The sequence below is a fragment of the Myotis myotis genome, unplaced genomic scaffold (genome assembly GCF_014108235.1).
Source record: "Myotis myotis isolate mMyoMyo1 unplaced genomic scaffold, mMyoMyo1.p scaffold_m19_p_9, whole genome shotgun sequence".
Taxonomy (NCBI): Eukaryota; Metazoa; Chordata; class Mammalia; order Chiroptera; family Vespertilionidae; genus Myotis; species Myotis myotis.
The window spans coordinates 12,001,325-12,018,323 of NW_023416401.1; the positions used below are offsets into that span (position 1 = coordinate 12,001,325).

General features: G+C 42.6%; 1 protein-coding gene across 7 annotated transcripts in view; it reads left to right on the forward strand.

Annotated features, from left to right (window-relative positions):
* The first annotated feature begins 507 nt into the window (after nt 1–507).
* Nucleotides 508–16,999, forward strand: part of PIAS2 (protein inhibitor of activated STAT 2) — a 73,649-nt gene continuing 57,157 nt past the window's right edge. For 3 of the 7 annotated variants that reach the window (XM_036321749.1, XM_036321750.1, XM_036321753.1), the window contains exon 1: nt 508–689. In XM_036321749.1, coding sequence (XP_036177642.1) covers nt 666–689 — 24 coding nt within the window. In that variant the 5' untranslated portion in view covers nt 508–665. Of the gene's footprint in view, nt 690–1,261; nt 1,287–15,921; nt 16,011–16,999 lie in introns of those variants that run through there. The other 4 variants (XM_036321751.1, XM_036321754.1, XM_036321755.1 and 1 more) reach the window with 4 other exon arrangements.

The following is a 16,999-nucleotide window of genomic DNA, read 5'->3' on the forward strand; positions in this document are numbered from 1 at the left end:
GGAGGTGCCACCAGTCCCGCACCGTCGGATCGGAACAATAGCTAACCCAGCGCCCGTATTCATATCGTTCCCACACAACTACTCTGGGGGATGGTTGTATTCGCAGCTGCTTCCTCCGGCCGCAGCCACTGCCCCCGACATGTTCCAGCCAGGAGTCCGGCCCAGCTCTTCCGGTCTGCCGCTCGCCGGGGCCAGGCCCCGCTCCAGCCCCGAAGGTAACGCTGAGGTCCCGCGGCGCTTCCGGGGGGTCTGGCGGGCCTCCGTGCGGGAAGGGGGGTGGGAGGCACCGCGCGGACCTGAGGAGAGTAAGGCGGCAGGGCCGGGACCGGAAGGCGTGCGGCCGGCGGGCAGGCCGGACCGAGGGAGGGCGGGAGCTGTGCGAGACTAACGCCGCGCAGGGGCGCGCGCGGCCGGAAGCCGCGGAGGGAAAGTGGCGGGCTGGGCGCGGGGGTCGCCAGGGGGCGGGGCCGCGCGCCGGGGGCGGGGCTTCCATGCCCGTCACGTGACGGGCCTGGCGGTGGCGGCGGTAGCGGCCGCGGCGTCTTCGGCGGCGCCCAGTGCAGGATGTTGCTGGAGGCGGCGGTGGCGGCCCTGGTGGCGGCGGCGTCGTTGGCGGCAGCGGGAGGGGGTGCTGTGGCGACAGCGGCACCCGCGGGTGGTATAAAATGGCGGATTTCGAGGAGTTGAGGGTAAGCGGGGGCGCGGGAATGGAGAGCGGAGGCCGCGGGGGAGGGGAGAGGAGGCGGGGGAAGAAGCTACGTCGCCGGCCGCCGCCACCTTGCTGTGCGGGGACGGGTTTGAGGAGCCCGGAGTCCCGGCCCACCTCCGAGGGGGCGCCGCGGTGGGGGTGGGAGGGGAGCCAGGCGGCGGAGGGCGCCGGGCCGCGCGGGGCGGAGGGCCTGGGGCCCGGGGCGAGCGGCCAGCCGGTGTCCCCCCCCCCGCCACCCCCGGGCTCCTCACACCTGACGCGGGGGCCGGGCGTCCTCGGGAAGGAGGACGCGACCTCCCCGTTATTTTAAGGGCTGAGGTGGACCGCGAGGGCGCCCGTGTGGATGGCGATTCGCAAGTCCACAGGCTGCTGCTCACTTGGTGGGAGACTTGTTTCCCGAACGTGAAGTTGCGTTTCGGAGTTCCTCGCCCTCCGCCCTGGCTGAGGCTGCGGGTTAGTCAGCGGTGTCACGGGAAGGCCCCCGCCACCAGTGCTGCCTCAGCGTCTGGGAGGGAAGCGTGGTCTTGGGGGGAATCCTGCCTTCAGCCTCGACCCTGGATAGTCTCCCGGCGCCGCGGTAAGGAACCCGCACAGTCCGCGTTGTGCTGGGGTTTGTTTGTAAACTCGTCTCGGGAGCTCGGGAGGGACAGACATGTTTCCCCCCTGCCCCAGAGCAAGGTCGCCGCCGCTTGGTTGTTGATGCCTTGCTCAGTGGTTCTCAACCTTCCTGATGCCGCGACCCCTTCATACAGCTCCTCATGTTGTGGTGACCCCCAACCGTAACATTATTTTCGTGGCTACTCCATAACTGTAATTGCGCTACGGTGATGAATCGTCATGTAAATATCTGATGCGCAGGATGTATTTTCATTGTTGGCGACCCACAGGTTGAGAACCGCCGCGGGAGGTTCGGGATGGGGTGTGCAGGGGCTGGGGTGGAAAGCGTGTTCCCCCCTGACCTTCAGCGTCCTCGGCGGCACAAAACGGTGATGAACGAGCCGGGCTTATTTTTTTTTTTTTTTTTTTTTTTTTTACGGCTCGCTGAACGGCTGGCGACATAACTGGGACACTTAGGGACGGAAACCCCGATTTTAAAAACAAAGTCAAAAGTGGAGGTGAGAGTGAACTTGAAATGCAGGCAAATGCAAACCTAGTGTGTCACGCACGTCTGATGTCAGGGTTAACTTGAAAGAAGAAGGAAGAAGGAATCCGATAAGAGATTCGGTTTTGTATGCTTATTTATTTTGTTTATTTTTGGCGAGGGATAGAGGGTCAGGGAAGGATGCTGGCTGGTTACTTGGCTGGTGGACTTCAGCAAAAGAGCCGGTAGAGCGCGTCTCCCTGCGCCTGCGTCCGGGCGCACAGGAAACCAGCGATGAATACAAACATGAGGGGGACAACCAGTCGACGTTTCTCCCTTTCTTTCCTTGACGCGCGGTCTCTCTCTAAAGTCAGTGCATAAAAGGTGTTCATGACGATCAAGTAGACGGGCTTTAGTGTCTCAGAGCCCTGGCTCTAGAGCTTTTAACGTCTGTGGATCTTTTGGATGGAGCAGGCCTGAGCCTTACCTGTGCAGATTCATGCATTAAATTTAGGATGGCTTGAGAAGACTGAAGTTTGAAGTTAAGCTTCTTTTCTAACTGCAGTATTTTCTTAATTTTTGTGCATAACGGACGTATACCACTTTTTCCTCTTCTAAGGTATTTCGTTGGTGAAAACTTTTTCAAGTCTTGTCTTACACTTTTGTAACTTGTTGGTCAAAGCTTAGCAAAAAGCAGAGAATTTATGTACTGGGATAGGGCAGAGCAGGTGGTCAGTGCGTAGGTGGGAGCCGAACCAGGAACTGCAGAGTGGCTTGGAAACCAGAGAAGCTTTTCTCTTGTCTCTCTCCCTTTCCCCCTCCCATTTGTGTTCTGGGTCAGCTTCCTCATCTCTCTCTGTAAATCAGTTGTCACTGCTTCTCCCTGCCCTTGATCATTCCGGTGGGTTGAGGAAAGGAATGGGTCTGTTCTCTGTGAAGGGAAATTGTGGGCTGAATTACCAAAGATGATTATAATAATGCATCACGTATTAGAAGCTTCCAGGGCGTTCGAGGGAGAAATTATTCAATTCATCAGTTCCTTATTTTACAGCACTATTTTGGTAGGATTTTGTGGATAAACTAGTTTGCAAATTTAGTGAATTAACGTGGGACAAGCTTATAAGAGCTGATGCCTGGACTTCTGTCACTGCCACCCTGCTTTCTAGTCTCTAGCAGAGCCCAGCACAGAGGTGGAGGAGAGGCAAAATAGTCTGAAGACAAGACTTCAGAATTGGGGTTCTGAAGTCCCTCATCTCTTCTTCAGTCAAAGCAGCTTTTTACCCTTGTCTTTCTCCTCCAGTGCACCATTTCATGCTGGTGTCACCCTTCAGCCATCCTTAAAAAGGCCCCTGCTGCAATTTAACCTGGCTAATCTACTCTCCCTACTTACCTCCACTCAAGTGTAAGGGTAGAGGAGGATCTATTGTATTAAGATTTCTTTTTTAAAGAGTCTCTTTTCTGTATTCTTCACACCCTTTTGTGCATTGAGAATTTATTATCTCTGTGTGTGTCAAAACAAGAGTGAATGTTTAAGTGTCTGGGTGTGTATTTGGGCTAGTGAAGAAGAGCCAGTGATTATAACTTTTTTTAAAAAAATATATTTCTTTATTGATTTCAGAGAGGAAGGGAGAGGGAGAGCTAGAAACATCAATGAGAGAGAATCATTGATCGGCTGCCTCCTGCACGCCCCCCACTGGGGATGGAGCCTGCAACCCGGGCGTGTGCCCTTGGCCAGAATCGAACCTGGAACCCTTCAGCCCGTAGGCCGACACTCTATCCACTGAGCCAAACAGGCTAGGGCATTATAACTTTCTTTTTTTTTTTTTTTTTTAATTAAATCTTTATTGTTCAGATTATTACATTTGTTCCTCTTTTTTTTCCCCCCATAACTCCCCTCCTCCCAGTTCCCGCCCCACCCTCCGCCCTCACTCCCCACCCACTGTCCTCATCCATAGGTGCACGATTTTTGTCCAGTCTCTTCCCGCATCTCCCATACCCCTTTCCCCCCAGGAATAGTCAGTCCATTCCCTTTCTATGTCCCTGATTCTATTATAATCAACAGTTCATTCTGTTCATCAGATTATTTATTCACTTGATTCTTAGATTCACTTGTTGATAGATGCATATTTGTTGTTCATAATTTGTATCTTTACCTTTTTCTTCCTCTTCCTCTTCTTAAAGGATACCTTTCAGCATTTCATATAATCCTGGTTTGGTGGTGATGAACTCCTTTAGCTTTTCCTTATCTGTGAAGCTCTTTATCTGACCTTCAATTCTGAATGATAGCTCTGCTGGATAAAGTAATCTTGGTTGTAGGTTGTTGGTATTCATCACTTTGAATATTTCTTGCCACTCCCTTCTGGCCTGCAAAGTTTCTGTTGAGAAATCAGCTGACAGTCGTATGGGTATTCCCTTGTAGGTAACTGAGTTTCTTTCTCTTGCTGTTTTTAAGATTCTCTCTTTATCTTTTGCTCTTGGCATTTTAATTATGATGTGTCTTGGTGTGGTCCTCTTTGGATTCCTTTTGTTTGGGGTTCTCCGCGCTTCTTGGACCTGTAAGTCCATTTCTTTCACCAGGTGGGGGAAGTTTTCTGTCATTATTTCTTCAAATAGGTTTTCAATATCTTGCTCTCTCTCATCTTCTGGCACCCCTATAATTCTGATGTTGGTACGCTTGAAGCTGTCCCAGAGGCTCCTTACACTATCCTTGCATTTTTGGATTCTTTTTTCATTTTGCTTTTCCGGTTGGGTGTTTTTTGCTTCCTCGCATTTCAAATCATTGACTTGATTCTTGCGCTCCTCTGGTCTGCTGTCGGGAGTCTGTATAATATTCGTTATTTCAGTCCGTGTATGCTTAATTTCTAGTTGGTTCCCCAATATAAGATCGAGGGTTTCATTAGTTTTCTTGTAGATCTCATTAAGTTTATCGGCGGCTTCTAAACAGTTCTTGAGAGACCTTAAAAGTGTGGTTCTGAACTCTATATCTTCCATTGACAATTTTGTCCTGTTTCTTTGTCTCCGCATTTTGTTATGCTTCCTTGGTGCACCCCCTAGTGGTCTTTGTTCGCAGTCTTATAGTTAAATCTTGATTGTTGTAGCTAATTCCAGGGAGGGTTTGACCTCCAGGCCAAGTGGCTATGAGAATCAGCTGTGTCAGCAGTGAGAGAACTTCTGTCCTCTAGGGAGGTGCTAATCTGGCGTTTGCCTGAGGCTATCCGGCAAATGCCTGTGTGCAGGGCTTGGGCGGGGCGGGTCGCACAGGATCAACAGGGTGGGCCGGAGAGAGCAGTTATGGCGGCTCTCAGTCCTGTCCCCAGGGGCTCTGCCTCTCTGAGTCCCAGCACCCACTGCAAAGCTCGGAGAGAAAGCTGCACTCGCTCTGACCGAAGCCAGACAGTCCCGTTTCTCCCGTTTGAGTCTGGGTCCCTAAAGACTCGCCCGGATCTGGAGCTCAGAGTCTGCGACTCCCTCCCGATTGAAAACGCCAACCACACCCTCCGCTGCCAGCCCGCTCCGCGCACTCCGCACCTCAGAATTTGACTTCAGCACTGCGCCTCCTCTGAGTGTCCATATGCGTTTCTCTTTCCTCCTAGTTGTAGGACTTCCACTCAGCCAGCGTTCCTGTGGTTCTGGGTGATGTCCCTTCCGTTTTTTGGTTTCACTTTTGAAGTAGTTGTTCAAAGCAGCAAACTCCGGCGTTAACCTATGCCGCCATCTTGGTTCTCCCATTATAACTTTCTTAATAGGTACTGGTAAACCAGACACAGAAAATCTTTTATACTAAGAGGCTTAAGTAATTTTGTAACAGATTTTCTATTTGGAAGTCTTGAGTATTTGGTTCCTTACACCTAGTAGCACTGGCCATTCTGGTAGAGTAGAATGGGAAGTTAAGGGGGGTTTGAAGTTAGAGGTCCTCATTCCTCCTACTCCCCAACTGTTGAGCAAGGAAATAGTCTAATTGATAATAGATGTAACAGAATCTACCATGTGATTCAAAGCTATTAGTGGTATTAAAAGATAAATGCAGGCATTACAATTTAGGAATTTATTTGAGCAAAAATCAGTTTGAATTGGGTGGCACTAAACCAGATGTGGTTAGGAGCACTCGGTTAATAGGAGCTGGGGAAAAACATGGAGAAAAGGTAGAAGCAAGGTAAGGAAATTATTGACTGGCTGTAGCTTAAATTCTTGTTGGCTTAGATTTTGGTTTGCTTACATAGGCACCACAGCATTAGAGTCACCTAGGTTTAATGGCTTCCTTGTTTAATTAATATAGCAATTTCCCCCTATGGTCATCACATCAAACATGAGAATTTGACTTAAAACTTGGTATTAGCACACTCTTAGTCACCATCAGAGTTAAAATGCTCTTGTTTCATTGTGAAACTCAGGTTATGGTGTCATCTATGGAGGCATTGCTTTTGCTGTTTATCCTGTTGCTCATCTTGTTTCTGTTTCTGGGTAGTAAGGAGAACCTGCTATGGTCTCTTTTAACGAGGTTAAAGGGCATTCTTTCTTAGGTGTCATTTCCAGAATACCTACTCTCCAGGTTCTAAGCTGTGAAAGGTTTGATCATCTGTTGGAGGTTCGTGGAAAGCTTCCTTTACCTGGTGGAAAAACATTTTGGCATGATGCATTAAAGCTTTACAGTATTGAGTCATTTCAGAATTTATGAGTACAGGAGATGTGTGGTTTTATCATCAAAGGCATAGTTCTTCTTGTTACTATTTCATAAGGCATTAATTTATGCTTTTCTACAAGTGTCTAATTGCCACCAAAACTAATGGTAGAACTTTTGACCAGGGCAGTCCAGTTAATTCTGTTAATTTAACTAGCTTTAGTCCATTGGAATTTACCAGGTGACTGAGGACAGTAAGGGCAATGGAATACCATTGTGTCAGCAGTGCTGTATTTAATTAATAATTTGTCCAATGAAATGAGTTCTCCCGTGTGTGTGTTATCTCTGTGTGTGTCAAAATGAGAGATTTCTCTGGGGATACTCCAGAAAGGAAATATAGATTTTCTAAAAGTTTCTTAGCCACTGTTTTGGTGTCAGCCTTTCTGTATGGGAAGGCTTTAATCCATCCTGAGGACATACAAACAATTACTAGAATATAGTGATAACTCATTGTGGGAGGCAGTAGAATGAAATCCATTGTAAGTTCAAATGGCCTAGTAAGTCACCAGTGGGGATGCTCTGTTAATACCTTAATAGCCTTGCCAGGATTATGGGCTTGGCAAATTAGACATTGGTCACAAACCAAATTTGTGATCTTAGATCAGTGATCTCACCAATACTTTTCATAGTTTGGATCATTTTATCTGTGCCATGATGAGTTCCTGAATGTAGAGCTTTTAGTAATGGCATTTTTAGGTACAGTGAACGAACCAGGTGGCTGTCATTTGCATCCTTGTTGGTCTCAACAGTGTTATCTAGCTTGGGTGCCTGATTTTGTCTTTTTAAAAAAATATATTTTTATTGATTTCAGAGAGTAAGGGAGAGGGGGAGAGAGATAGAAACATCAGTGATGAGAGAGAATCATTGATTGGCTGCCTCCTGCATGCCCCCCTACTGGGGATCGAGCCCACAACCCGGGCATGTGCCCTTGACTGGAATCAAACCTGGGACCCTTCAGTCCGCAGACTGACGCTCTATCCACCGAGCCAAACTGGGTAGGGCTTGTCTTTTTTTTTTTTTTAAGTATATTTTTATTGATTTCAGAGAGGAAGGGAGGGGAGAGAAACAAACATCAGTGATGAGAGAAAGGCTAAGTGACCGGCCGACCAGCCAGTAGGTATGACACACATTGACCACCAGGGGGAAGATGCTCAATGTAGGAATTGCCAAGCGACAGCAACTTTGCAGAGTGCCCTCTCCCACTCCAGGACCCCTCAGGGGATGTCAGAGAGCTGGTTTCGACCTGATCCCCTAAGGTCAGGACAAGGGACCTCACCTGCCCGAGGGACCCCCTCACTCCACAGGCGCCCTTCCAGCCATTGCACGGCCTGCTCCAGGTGTGCCAGTTGGGGAGGGACCTCAGGAGGTTGGCTCCAGGGCATGTCTGGCCCATCTTGCCCAGTCCCGCCCCACTGGCCACCTTCTAATTAATTTCCTTTCAATGTGCATGAATCTGTGCACCGAGCAACTACTTATAAATAATTTGGTTTGAGTCAATCATAGGAAGTTTATTCAAGTTGCATATTGGGACAATTTAATTCTGATTCATGTTGCATCTGCCTGAGCGTTTCCCTGAACTCAGGTTCTGTTTTTCTAGTAATAGCTTCAATGTTAATAATTGCAATTAAGTTAGGCAGTAGAATGGCAGAGAGCAGTTCATTTACTTGGGGCCCATTCTCTCTCTTTTTTTTTAAAATATATTTTTTATTGACTTCAGAGAGGAAGAGAGGGGGAGAGAGAGATAGAAACACCAATGATAAGAGAGATCCATTGATCAGCTGCCTCCTGCACGCCCCCTACTGGGGATGTAGTCCATAACCTGGGCATGTGCTCCTGACTAGAATTGAACTTGGGACCCTTCAGGCCTCAGGCTGACATTCTATCCACTGAGCCAAACCAGCTATGGTGGACCCATTCTTGATTGCAGTTCCACTAGAAGTGAGGAAATCTCTCTGTTTCTTTAATATACCAAAGTCATGGACCACCCCAAAGGCATAGCTGCTGTCAATCCTCCTATATAATAAAAGCCTAATATGCAAATTGGCCAAATGGCAGAACGACCTGTTGCTGTGATGTGCACTTACCACCAGGGGCAGACACTCAAGACAGGAGCTGTCCCCAGCCTGCAGGCTCCAGGCCAGCAAAGGCAGGTGCCAGCAGGGGCTCCCCTGATTGCCCTGCTGGTCACCCCACAGATCGGCCCTGATCACCGGCCAGGCCTACGGACCCTACCCATGCACGAATTTCATGCATTGGGCCTCTAGTATAAAATGTTTTTGGATTTTCCATTGGATAGCTAACAAGCTAAAGTGAAGGCGTGTAGTTCTGCTGGTTGAGCAGACTTAAATTGAGGAAGGATTCCCCTTTCCAGTAGTTCATATTGCGTTGTTAACAGCATGTTGTGCTTGATATTTCCCTTCTGCAATTATAGCATAGGACCCATGGATGAAAAGGGTATTAAATCTGTGTGTTTTGCAAGTCAGTACAAGGGCTTAATAACCATGACACCATGTCTACATAGTTATGGTGATCTGTGCCATTGTCTGGCAAGGGTAGCAGGATTGAGCAAATTGCAGCGCTTAATATGGAGTTTAGGTGAAAGGAGAAGGATCTCATAAGATGTTAGCCTGTTTGCTGAAAAATGTTGTTATTGGAGCTTGATAGACTCTCAGCAGCATGAGGTACTTGTAAGCATAAGTCATATCCTAATACTCATTCAGCTGAGGCTTCTACCAATTCACCTGCCTTGGCTGCTGCTTTTAAACATTTGGATATGTTCTGATTACTGGGTCTAATTGTTAGTATAATTTGGGAGCCCTAGGACCGGAATTTGTTATAGAGCTAATTTTAATTGGCTAAAGGCTTGCTGGTGAATTTCTTCCTGGGGTCTGGGGTCTGGGATTGAGTTCCTTGTAAGCTGATACAGAGGAGTTTCAATCAGAGAAACATTTATAACCCAAGATCTGTAATATTCTTCAAGTCCAAGGAAACTCATTAACTGTCATTTTGATGTAGGTTTAGGGAAGTTTTGGGATTATGTTTATTCTTTCAAGTGAGAGGGAAATGCCTTCTGCAGTCAAATCATGTCGTAGGTAGTGAACCTTTTTTGAGAATTGGAGTTTTTCCTTGGAGGCCTATGGCCTTTACAAACTAATTGCTGTAATATATAAATTGAATCTATTTCTGAATCCTTATTAGCGGAACATAACAGATAAGTCATCTACATATTGAATGAGTGAAGATTTCTTAGGAAACTGTAAAGTTGCCAAGTCTTTTTTTTTTTTTTAATATATTTTATTGATTTTTTACAGAGAGGAAGGGAGAGAGATAGTCAGAAACATCGATGAGAGAGAAACATCGATCAGCCGCCTCCGGCACATCCCCCACCGGGGATGTGCCCGCAACCCAGGTACATGCCCTTGACCGGAATCGAACCTGGGACCTTTCAGTCCGCAGGCCGACGCTCTATCCACTGAGCCAAACCGGTTTCGGCTTGCCAAGTCTTTTTTTAAAAATATATTTATTGATTGTTTACAGAGAGGAAGGGAGAGGGATAGAGAGTTAGAAACATCGATGAGAGAGAAATATCGATCAGCTGCCTCCTGCACACTCCCCACTGGATATGTGCCAGCAACCAAGGTACATGCCCTTGACCGGAATCGAACCTGGGACCCCTGAGTCCGCAGGCCGACGCTCTATCCACTGAGTCAAACCTTTCAGGGCTAAAGTTGCCAAGTCTTGATGTAAAACCTTCGAAAATAGGATGTGGCTTCAGTATACACTGTGGCATTATAGTCCAGGTATGTTGTTATTTTTTCTAAGTGAAGATAAGTAAATACTGATTCTCCTTGTCAACTGGAATACTAAGGAAAGAGCAGAGCAAAGATCCACCACTGTGGACTGTTTTGAGACGATAGGTACATTAGCTAACAAGGCATTAGAATTTGAAACTACCTTAGTATCACAGTTTTATTTGCACGCAGCAAATCCCCAGCATCATCCATTTGGATTTTTAATGGGTAAGATCGGAGTGTTACAGGGGCTAGTGCGTGGAATTTTAAGTCCTTGCTTAATTAAGTTTTCTACAGTTGGTGAAAGCCCTGGGATAGCTTCTGGTTTTAGTGGATATTGAGGGGATTTAAGCAGGGGTTTGGAATGATATATTTGGAATTTTGTGGGTTCAGAGCTCTTAATTTTGTATTTCTCAATGTAAGAAGAAGCCTGTAGGCATTCAGGCACTTCTGGGAGATGGGGGTTTCAGATTTTCTCAATTTCATCAGCCCCTTGTTGCAGAGGAGCAGAGCAGCTCAGGTTCAGGAGAGTTAGGAATTTCTGAGACATTTCTTCTTCCGAGTTACATTTTATATGACTCCTCAATTTAGAAAGCAAATCTTGTCCAAACACGTTTATTGGGGCAGTGTCACATAGAAGGAAAGTATGATTTCCAAAAATGGCCCTAGTGTCATCTGGACTGGTTTAGACCCATTGAGTTTGGTTAGAAATTCCCACTACAAAAATTCTCTTTACTCTTAGGGATTTGCTGTTTATGAAAGTAGATAAAGTGGCTTTGGTGTCCACCAGTACTACACCGATTCTTCATTAATTTTTATCTTAGTTTCCCCTTGTTCATTTAGAGGTATTATGGGGAGCAACTTTCCAATGGATCCCTTGGGGCCTCATCAATGATGATTATTATTTTGGAAATAAAATCTTTCAAGACTTCTCTGATGGAAGAACAGTCTGGCAAAAGGTGGAGGTCTATTAAAGGACGGGTTCTGTAGGGGCATTCCCTTTTCCAGTACCCTGGTTGTTTACAATGAAGGCAGAGATTTCAGGGCACAGTGTTCCTGAGTGGAGGACTTCTAGATTCTGGCTTGGAATGTGTATGTGAAGGTCCTCCTCTCGGTCCTTGGAGCTCTTGTTACTGTGGGGCCATGTTTATTGGCTTTAAAAATTTTACCTTGCTACAAGGTTTTCTCAAAATGCTCAGCTAATTCAGCGAGAGGGGCAGCTTTCCAGCCCAGCTTATGTCTTTTTATTAGGCTACTTAGTTCAGACTGGAGCCTGCTAATGAATACAGAAGTCAGGGCTTTTTCTGTGCTTGGGTTTAATAAAGAAAGCCCAGAATGTTGCACACAAAAGGTTTCTAGTCTTGTGTTATAGTCTGAGATTGGTTCACCCTTTTTGTTTTTGTTTGCAAGGTTGGATGATAGACCAATCAGTCTTTTAAATAAATACCTCATCAGTACTTTCAGCTAGGTCTTGCCATATCAGGAAAGTGAAAAGGTTCTAACTTTTCCATATCCTCAAACTCATGGTTGTGGAGTGGTGTCTCATTGTGGTTTTGATATGCATTTCCCAATGACTAATGATACTGAGCTTCTTTTTAAAAAATTTTTTTTGATCGATTTTAATGAGAGAGAGAGAGGGAGGGATAAAGAAAGAGAGAGAGAGAAAGACATTGATTTGCTGTTTCACTCATTTATGCATTCACTGATTGATTCTTGTATGTGCCCCTACCAAGGATTGAGCCCACAACCTTGGCGTTTGGGTATGATGCTCAAATCAACTGAGCTACATTGGCCAGGACTTGAGCATCTTTTCATGTGCTTATTGGCCATTTTATATCTTCTTTAGAGAAGAGTTTGTTCAAACCTTTTGCCCATTTCTTAATTGGGTTATTTTAAAAATTAAGTTTAAATTCTTTATTCTAGATTCAAGTTCTTTATCAGATATATGATTTTCACTTTTTCTTTTTGTGGATTGTCTTTTCACTTTCTTGATAGTGTATGTTGAAACAAAAGTTTTTAATTTTGATGAAGTTTATCTGCATTTTCTTTTGTTGCTTTTGATGTCAGTTCAAAGAAACCATTGCCCAATCAGTGTCATAAAGATTTATGCTTGTTTTCATCTAAGAGGTTATATTTATAGTTTTAGCTTTTACATTTAGGTGATTGATCCATTTTGAGTTAATGTTTGCTTATGGTGTGAGGGATTCAACTTCTTTTGCATGTGGATACCAGTTTTCCCAGCACTATTTTTTTTTTTAAAGACAATTTTTTTCCCTTTGAGTTTTCTTGACAGTCTGTTTTTATTCAGGTACCTCAGCATAAGGAATTGGATAGTTGAATTGAAGTAAAAGTGTTATGTGGAATCAATTGGTATCATAGTCCAAACTATTTTCTATGAATATTCATTTTGAACCCCCTAGCAATGTGGCTTTTTTCCTAGACTTTTTGGAAAAGTGGTTTGAAACTGTTTGTTTGCTTTTTGACTTAGCAGAGAGCAATATAAACCTAACAAAGACATTCAGAGCTCTCCATTTGCTTATTCATGTAGGTCAGTAAAAGCAAATCTTGATTATGCCACAAAATGTATATATATTTTTAGTGTTTGCCTGGATATTGACTTTATGACATTGAACAAGTTATTGCACTTTTTCCTTAATCTGAAAAATGGTTTTAATAACATTTTATATTTTCTTATTTCCATTCCTCATTCCCCTCCCCCCCCCAAATAAAAACAGTCCTTGTGCAGATAGCGCAGAAAAATTCCAAAGGAAAGTAAAAGTCCATCCTTTCCCACTAAGTCTCACTCCTGATATAACTGCCTTAAACTCTTTTATTTTTAATTTTTAGGTAAATTCCCAAACTTAAAAATACCGCATCTCTTTTTATATCTTAATTTTTCTTTGAATTCTAAACAGTATCTGTTGCTTGACTTTCTAGTAAATATCAAATTTAGGTCATTATGTTTTCCACTTTGTTTCTAATTCTGCTGTTACATTTTTTTGGTTCCTATTCAGGTGTTGATTATTCTTAACTTTTTGCAGCAAATTTCTGTTTCTTGGCCTATCAGTTTCAGACAATACATCTTCCATTCAGAGCATTTAACACCTATCTATTTCTCTTTGTTTTTTTCTACCTCCACACTTCCTTTTCTTCCAACCTTAATTTTCTGTTTATTGTCAAGATTTATATTATTTGGTTTATAACTCTTGCACACTTTTTGTACTTCTAAAGGAGATTCTAGAGTACTAATAACTAGCCTTTGTTATGTAAATATTAATCACGGTTAGAACCAAGTAGAGTGGAGCTATAGAGGAAATTCTGTTAAGTAAAACCTGTGCTGCCCTGGCCAATGTTGCTCAATTGATTGGGTGTTGTCCTATGCACCAAGCAGTTGCTGGTTCCATGCCCTGGTTGCAGGCTCGATTCCTGGTAGGCAGGCGGTGTGCAAGAGGCAGCTGATTGATATTGCGGTTTCATATCTATGTTTCTCCTCCCTTCCTCTCTCTCTAAAAATCAATAAATTATTCTTTAAAAATAGTATAAACCTCTGCTCCTTAAAGGAGAAATATAACAAAGTCCCGCTTGATTGAGGAACGCTCATGGACATTATTTTTTAAATTTGGTATTACAATGTGTTCTCATCTTGTAGCCATTCAGTTTTTCTGCAAGATAGGTATTCTGGAGTTCTCAACCTTCCTTTTCTAATTTGGGCACTTTCTTTCTAGGTGTGCTAATACAGCTGTCATTCTGGGATTACTTTACGTTACACTCCTGGGTTATGGCTATTATTTGGATTCCATGTCTTTTTTTTTAATTAAAATTTTATTTTACAGGAATACAGGATGGGGCAAAAGTAGTTTTGCAGTTGTGAGTACATGAAATAGTTTATTCTTGTATTATTATTTGTTAATCATTGTATTATTTTCCATACGAACAACTGTAAGCCTGCTTTTGCCCCACCCTGTGTAATTATAAGTATGCTGGTGATAAACTTTGTAAGTTTTGAATATTTGAAAATGGCTTGCCGTTTGTTTCTGATTGAAATTTTAGATATAGAATTTTAAGTTGGTAATACAACTTTTCTCTCTGAACTTTCAAAATTTTGCTCTAGGAAATTAAAGCAGCCCCAATGTTGCTAATCTGGTGGTTATCCTTTTGTAGTAACCTTCTTTACAGTCTTTATGGTGATATCTTTATCTTTGGTCTCTTAAATGTGTTTAGTAGTAGGCTTTTTTCATTACTCCTGTCAGGTGCCTTTTCAGTTTTAAGACTCTTTAGGTCTGGGGAATTATCTTTGATAATTTCTTTCCTCCTTTTTTGTTTTCTTGGAGACTCTTGATGGATGAATATTGATTGGACTTCCTAGATTGAAGCTTCATTTGTTTATTACACTCTGGAAGAGTCCCCTTTTACTTTGCCTTTGAACTTTTCTGTAGAACTTATTTCAGTAATTGTATTTTTAATATATAAGACTGCTATCCTCGCTCCTTCCTGCCCTCCTCCTTCCCTCCTTTTCTTTTTGAGTATAGTGCATATTGTTGTGTTTGTTCAGACCCTTCTACTAACAAAATAATAAAGTTCCAGTTATTCCATGTCCTGTTTTTTGTTGTCCATTCTTAATTTTAGACGTTTTGGTAGATGTTTAGTGGTTTTAATTTGCATTCCCACAGTCCCCTAATAAGTAATTATATAAAACCCCTTTTAATATACTTGCAATTTGGATATCTTTTGTGATGTGACTTGCCAAGTTTTTTGCCCATTTTTATACTGGGCCTTCTGTCTTTTTCATACTTATTTGTAAGAGTTCATTATATACCCTAGATACTAGCTCTTACAGATTATATTTTGCAGATAACCAGCCCTGTAAGTCTATTCAGAGTTCTGCTTGACTTCTCAACTTATCCACCATCCTTTCTCATTGGCAAATATCTCCAGGGGAAAAGAGGGATCCAATGTGCTATGCTTCCCTCCTTTCCGCAGTCTTGGCCTCTCAGGTCCTTGCTGCCTTTGTAGTGCGTTATGCCTTCAAACATATGTATTTATTAATATTATATTCAACTTTCAGGTTTTAATAGAAAAAGTTAAAGTCAGTCATTGGGGGACATGGAAGTAAACCAAGTCCTCCTGCATTGCAGTTTTTCAAGGAGCTTCTTGAGTATTAGATTCTCCACATAATTTTAGAGTCATCTTTTGAAGTTATGTAGGTACACACACACAACCTTTTGGGGTTTTTATGGGAAATGCATTGGAGAAAATTAACATTTTGTTACTAAGTTTTCTTAATCATGACCATTGTAATCTTCATATACCAGTATTTAGATCTTTTAGTGTCTCTCAATAAAGTTTTATAATTTTCTTCAACTAAACTATTGTAGATATTTGTTAGATTTATTTCTAGGTACCCTATGTTTGTATCAAATCATAAATGGTACCTTTTTATAATTATATTTTCTGTCTTGTTGGTAAACAGAAGTAAAATTTAACTTTGTATAACAATCTTGCTATACTCCTAATTATGATAAATTATCTATAGAACTCTTTTGGATTTCCTGTGTAGACCAACCTATCTGTGAATAATGACCTCTTTGTTTCCTCCTTTCCAATTCTTATGCTTTTTTTTCTCTTTCTTTCTTTCTTTTTCTTGTCTAAATGTGCTGGCTAGGATCTCCAGTACAATGTTGAATAGAAGCGGTGATGGGGGCATCCTGATCTTGTTCCTGATTTTAGAGGAAATACTTTCAAAGTTTCACAGTTAAGTATGATGCTTGCTGTAGGTTTATTGTAGATAATCTTTTCAGGTTAAGGCTGTTCCTTTCTATTACTAGTTTGCTAATTTTAAAAAATGGATGTTGAATTTTATCAGAAGCCTTTTTTGCATCTTTGAAGAGGATCATGTTTTTATTCTGTAATCTCTTAATGTTTTTCTTCTGTAATCTGTTAACATGGTGAACTACATTGATTGATTTTCTAATATTTAAATCAATCTTGTGTTTCAAGTATAAAGTCAACCTGGATCTTTCTGTCTCTGTCTCTCTCTGTCTGTGTGTGTGTGTGTGTGTGTGTGTGTGTGTGTGTGTGTGTCAATTTGAAGACAGTTAATTCAGGATTTTTGTCTCTAATAATGTGTAATATTGACCTATAATTTTAAAAATATATACTTTTCCCCTTTCTTCTGGAAGAGTTGATGTAAGATTAGAATGATCTGTTTCTTAAATGTTTGATAGAACTCCCTTGTAAAATTGTTACTGTTTTTTTCTTTGTGGGGCACGTTCTTAACTATTCTAATTGTTTTGGTTGTAGGATTGTTCGTATTTTCAATTTAAAACCGGTTTTGGTAGGTTATACTTTTATAGAAAATTGTCCATTTCATCCATGTTCTTCAATTTATGGTATTAATTTGTTAATCTCTAATTTTGTGTTACCTGTCTTTAATGTCCCTTTTATCTTTTTTAAAAAAACTTTCTTTTCCTTGATCAGTGTTAAGAGCTAAAAGTTTGCCAGTTTGTAAGATTTCAAAGAGTTGAGTTTTTGTCTTATATGCTCTTAAATGTATACTTTACCATTTCATTAATTTCTGCTCATTTCTTTCCTTATACTTCCTTTGGGTTTGTTTCTATTCTTTTTCTGAGTGCTTATTTTTTTAATTTTAACATAGGCAGTTAAGACCAGGAATTTCTATGTATTGCTTTCCTTGTTCACACAAGTTTTGATGTAGAGTGTTTTCATTTGTGAATATTTTT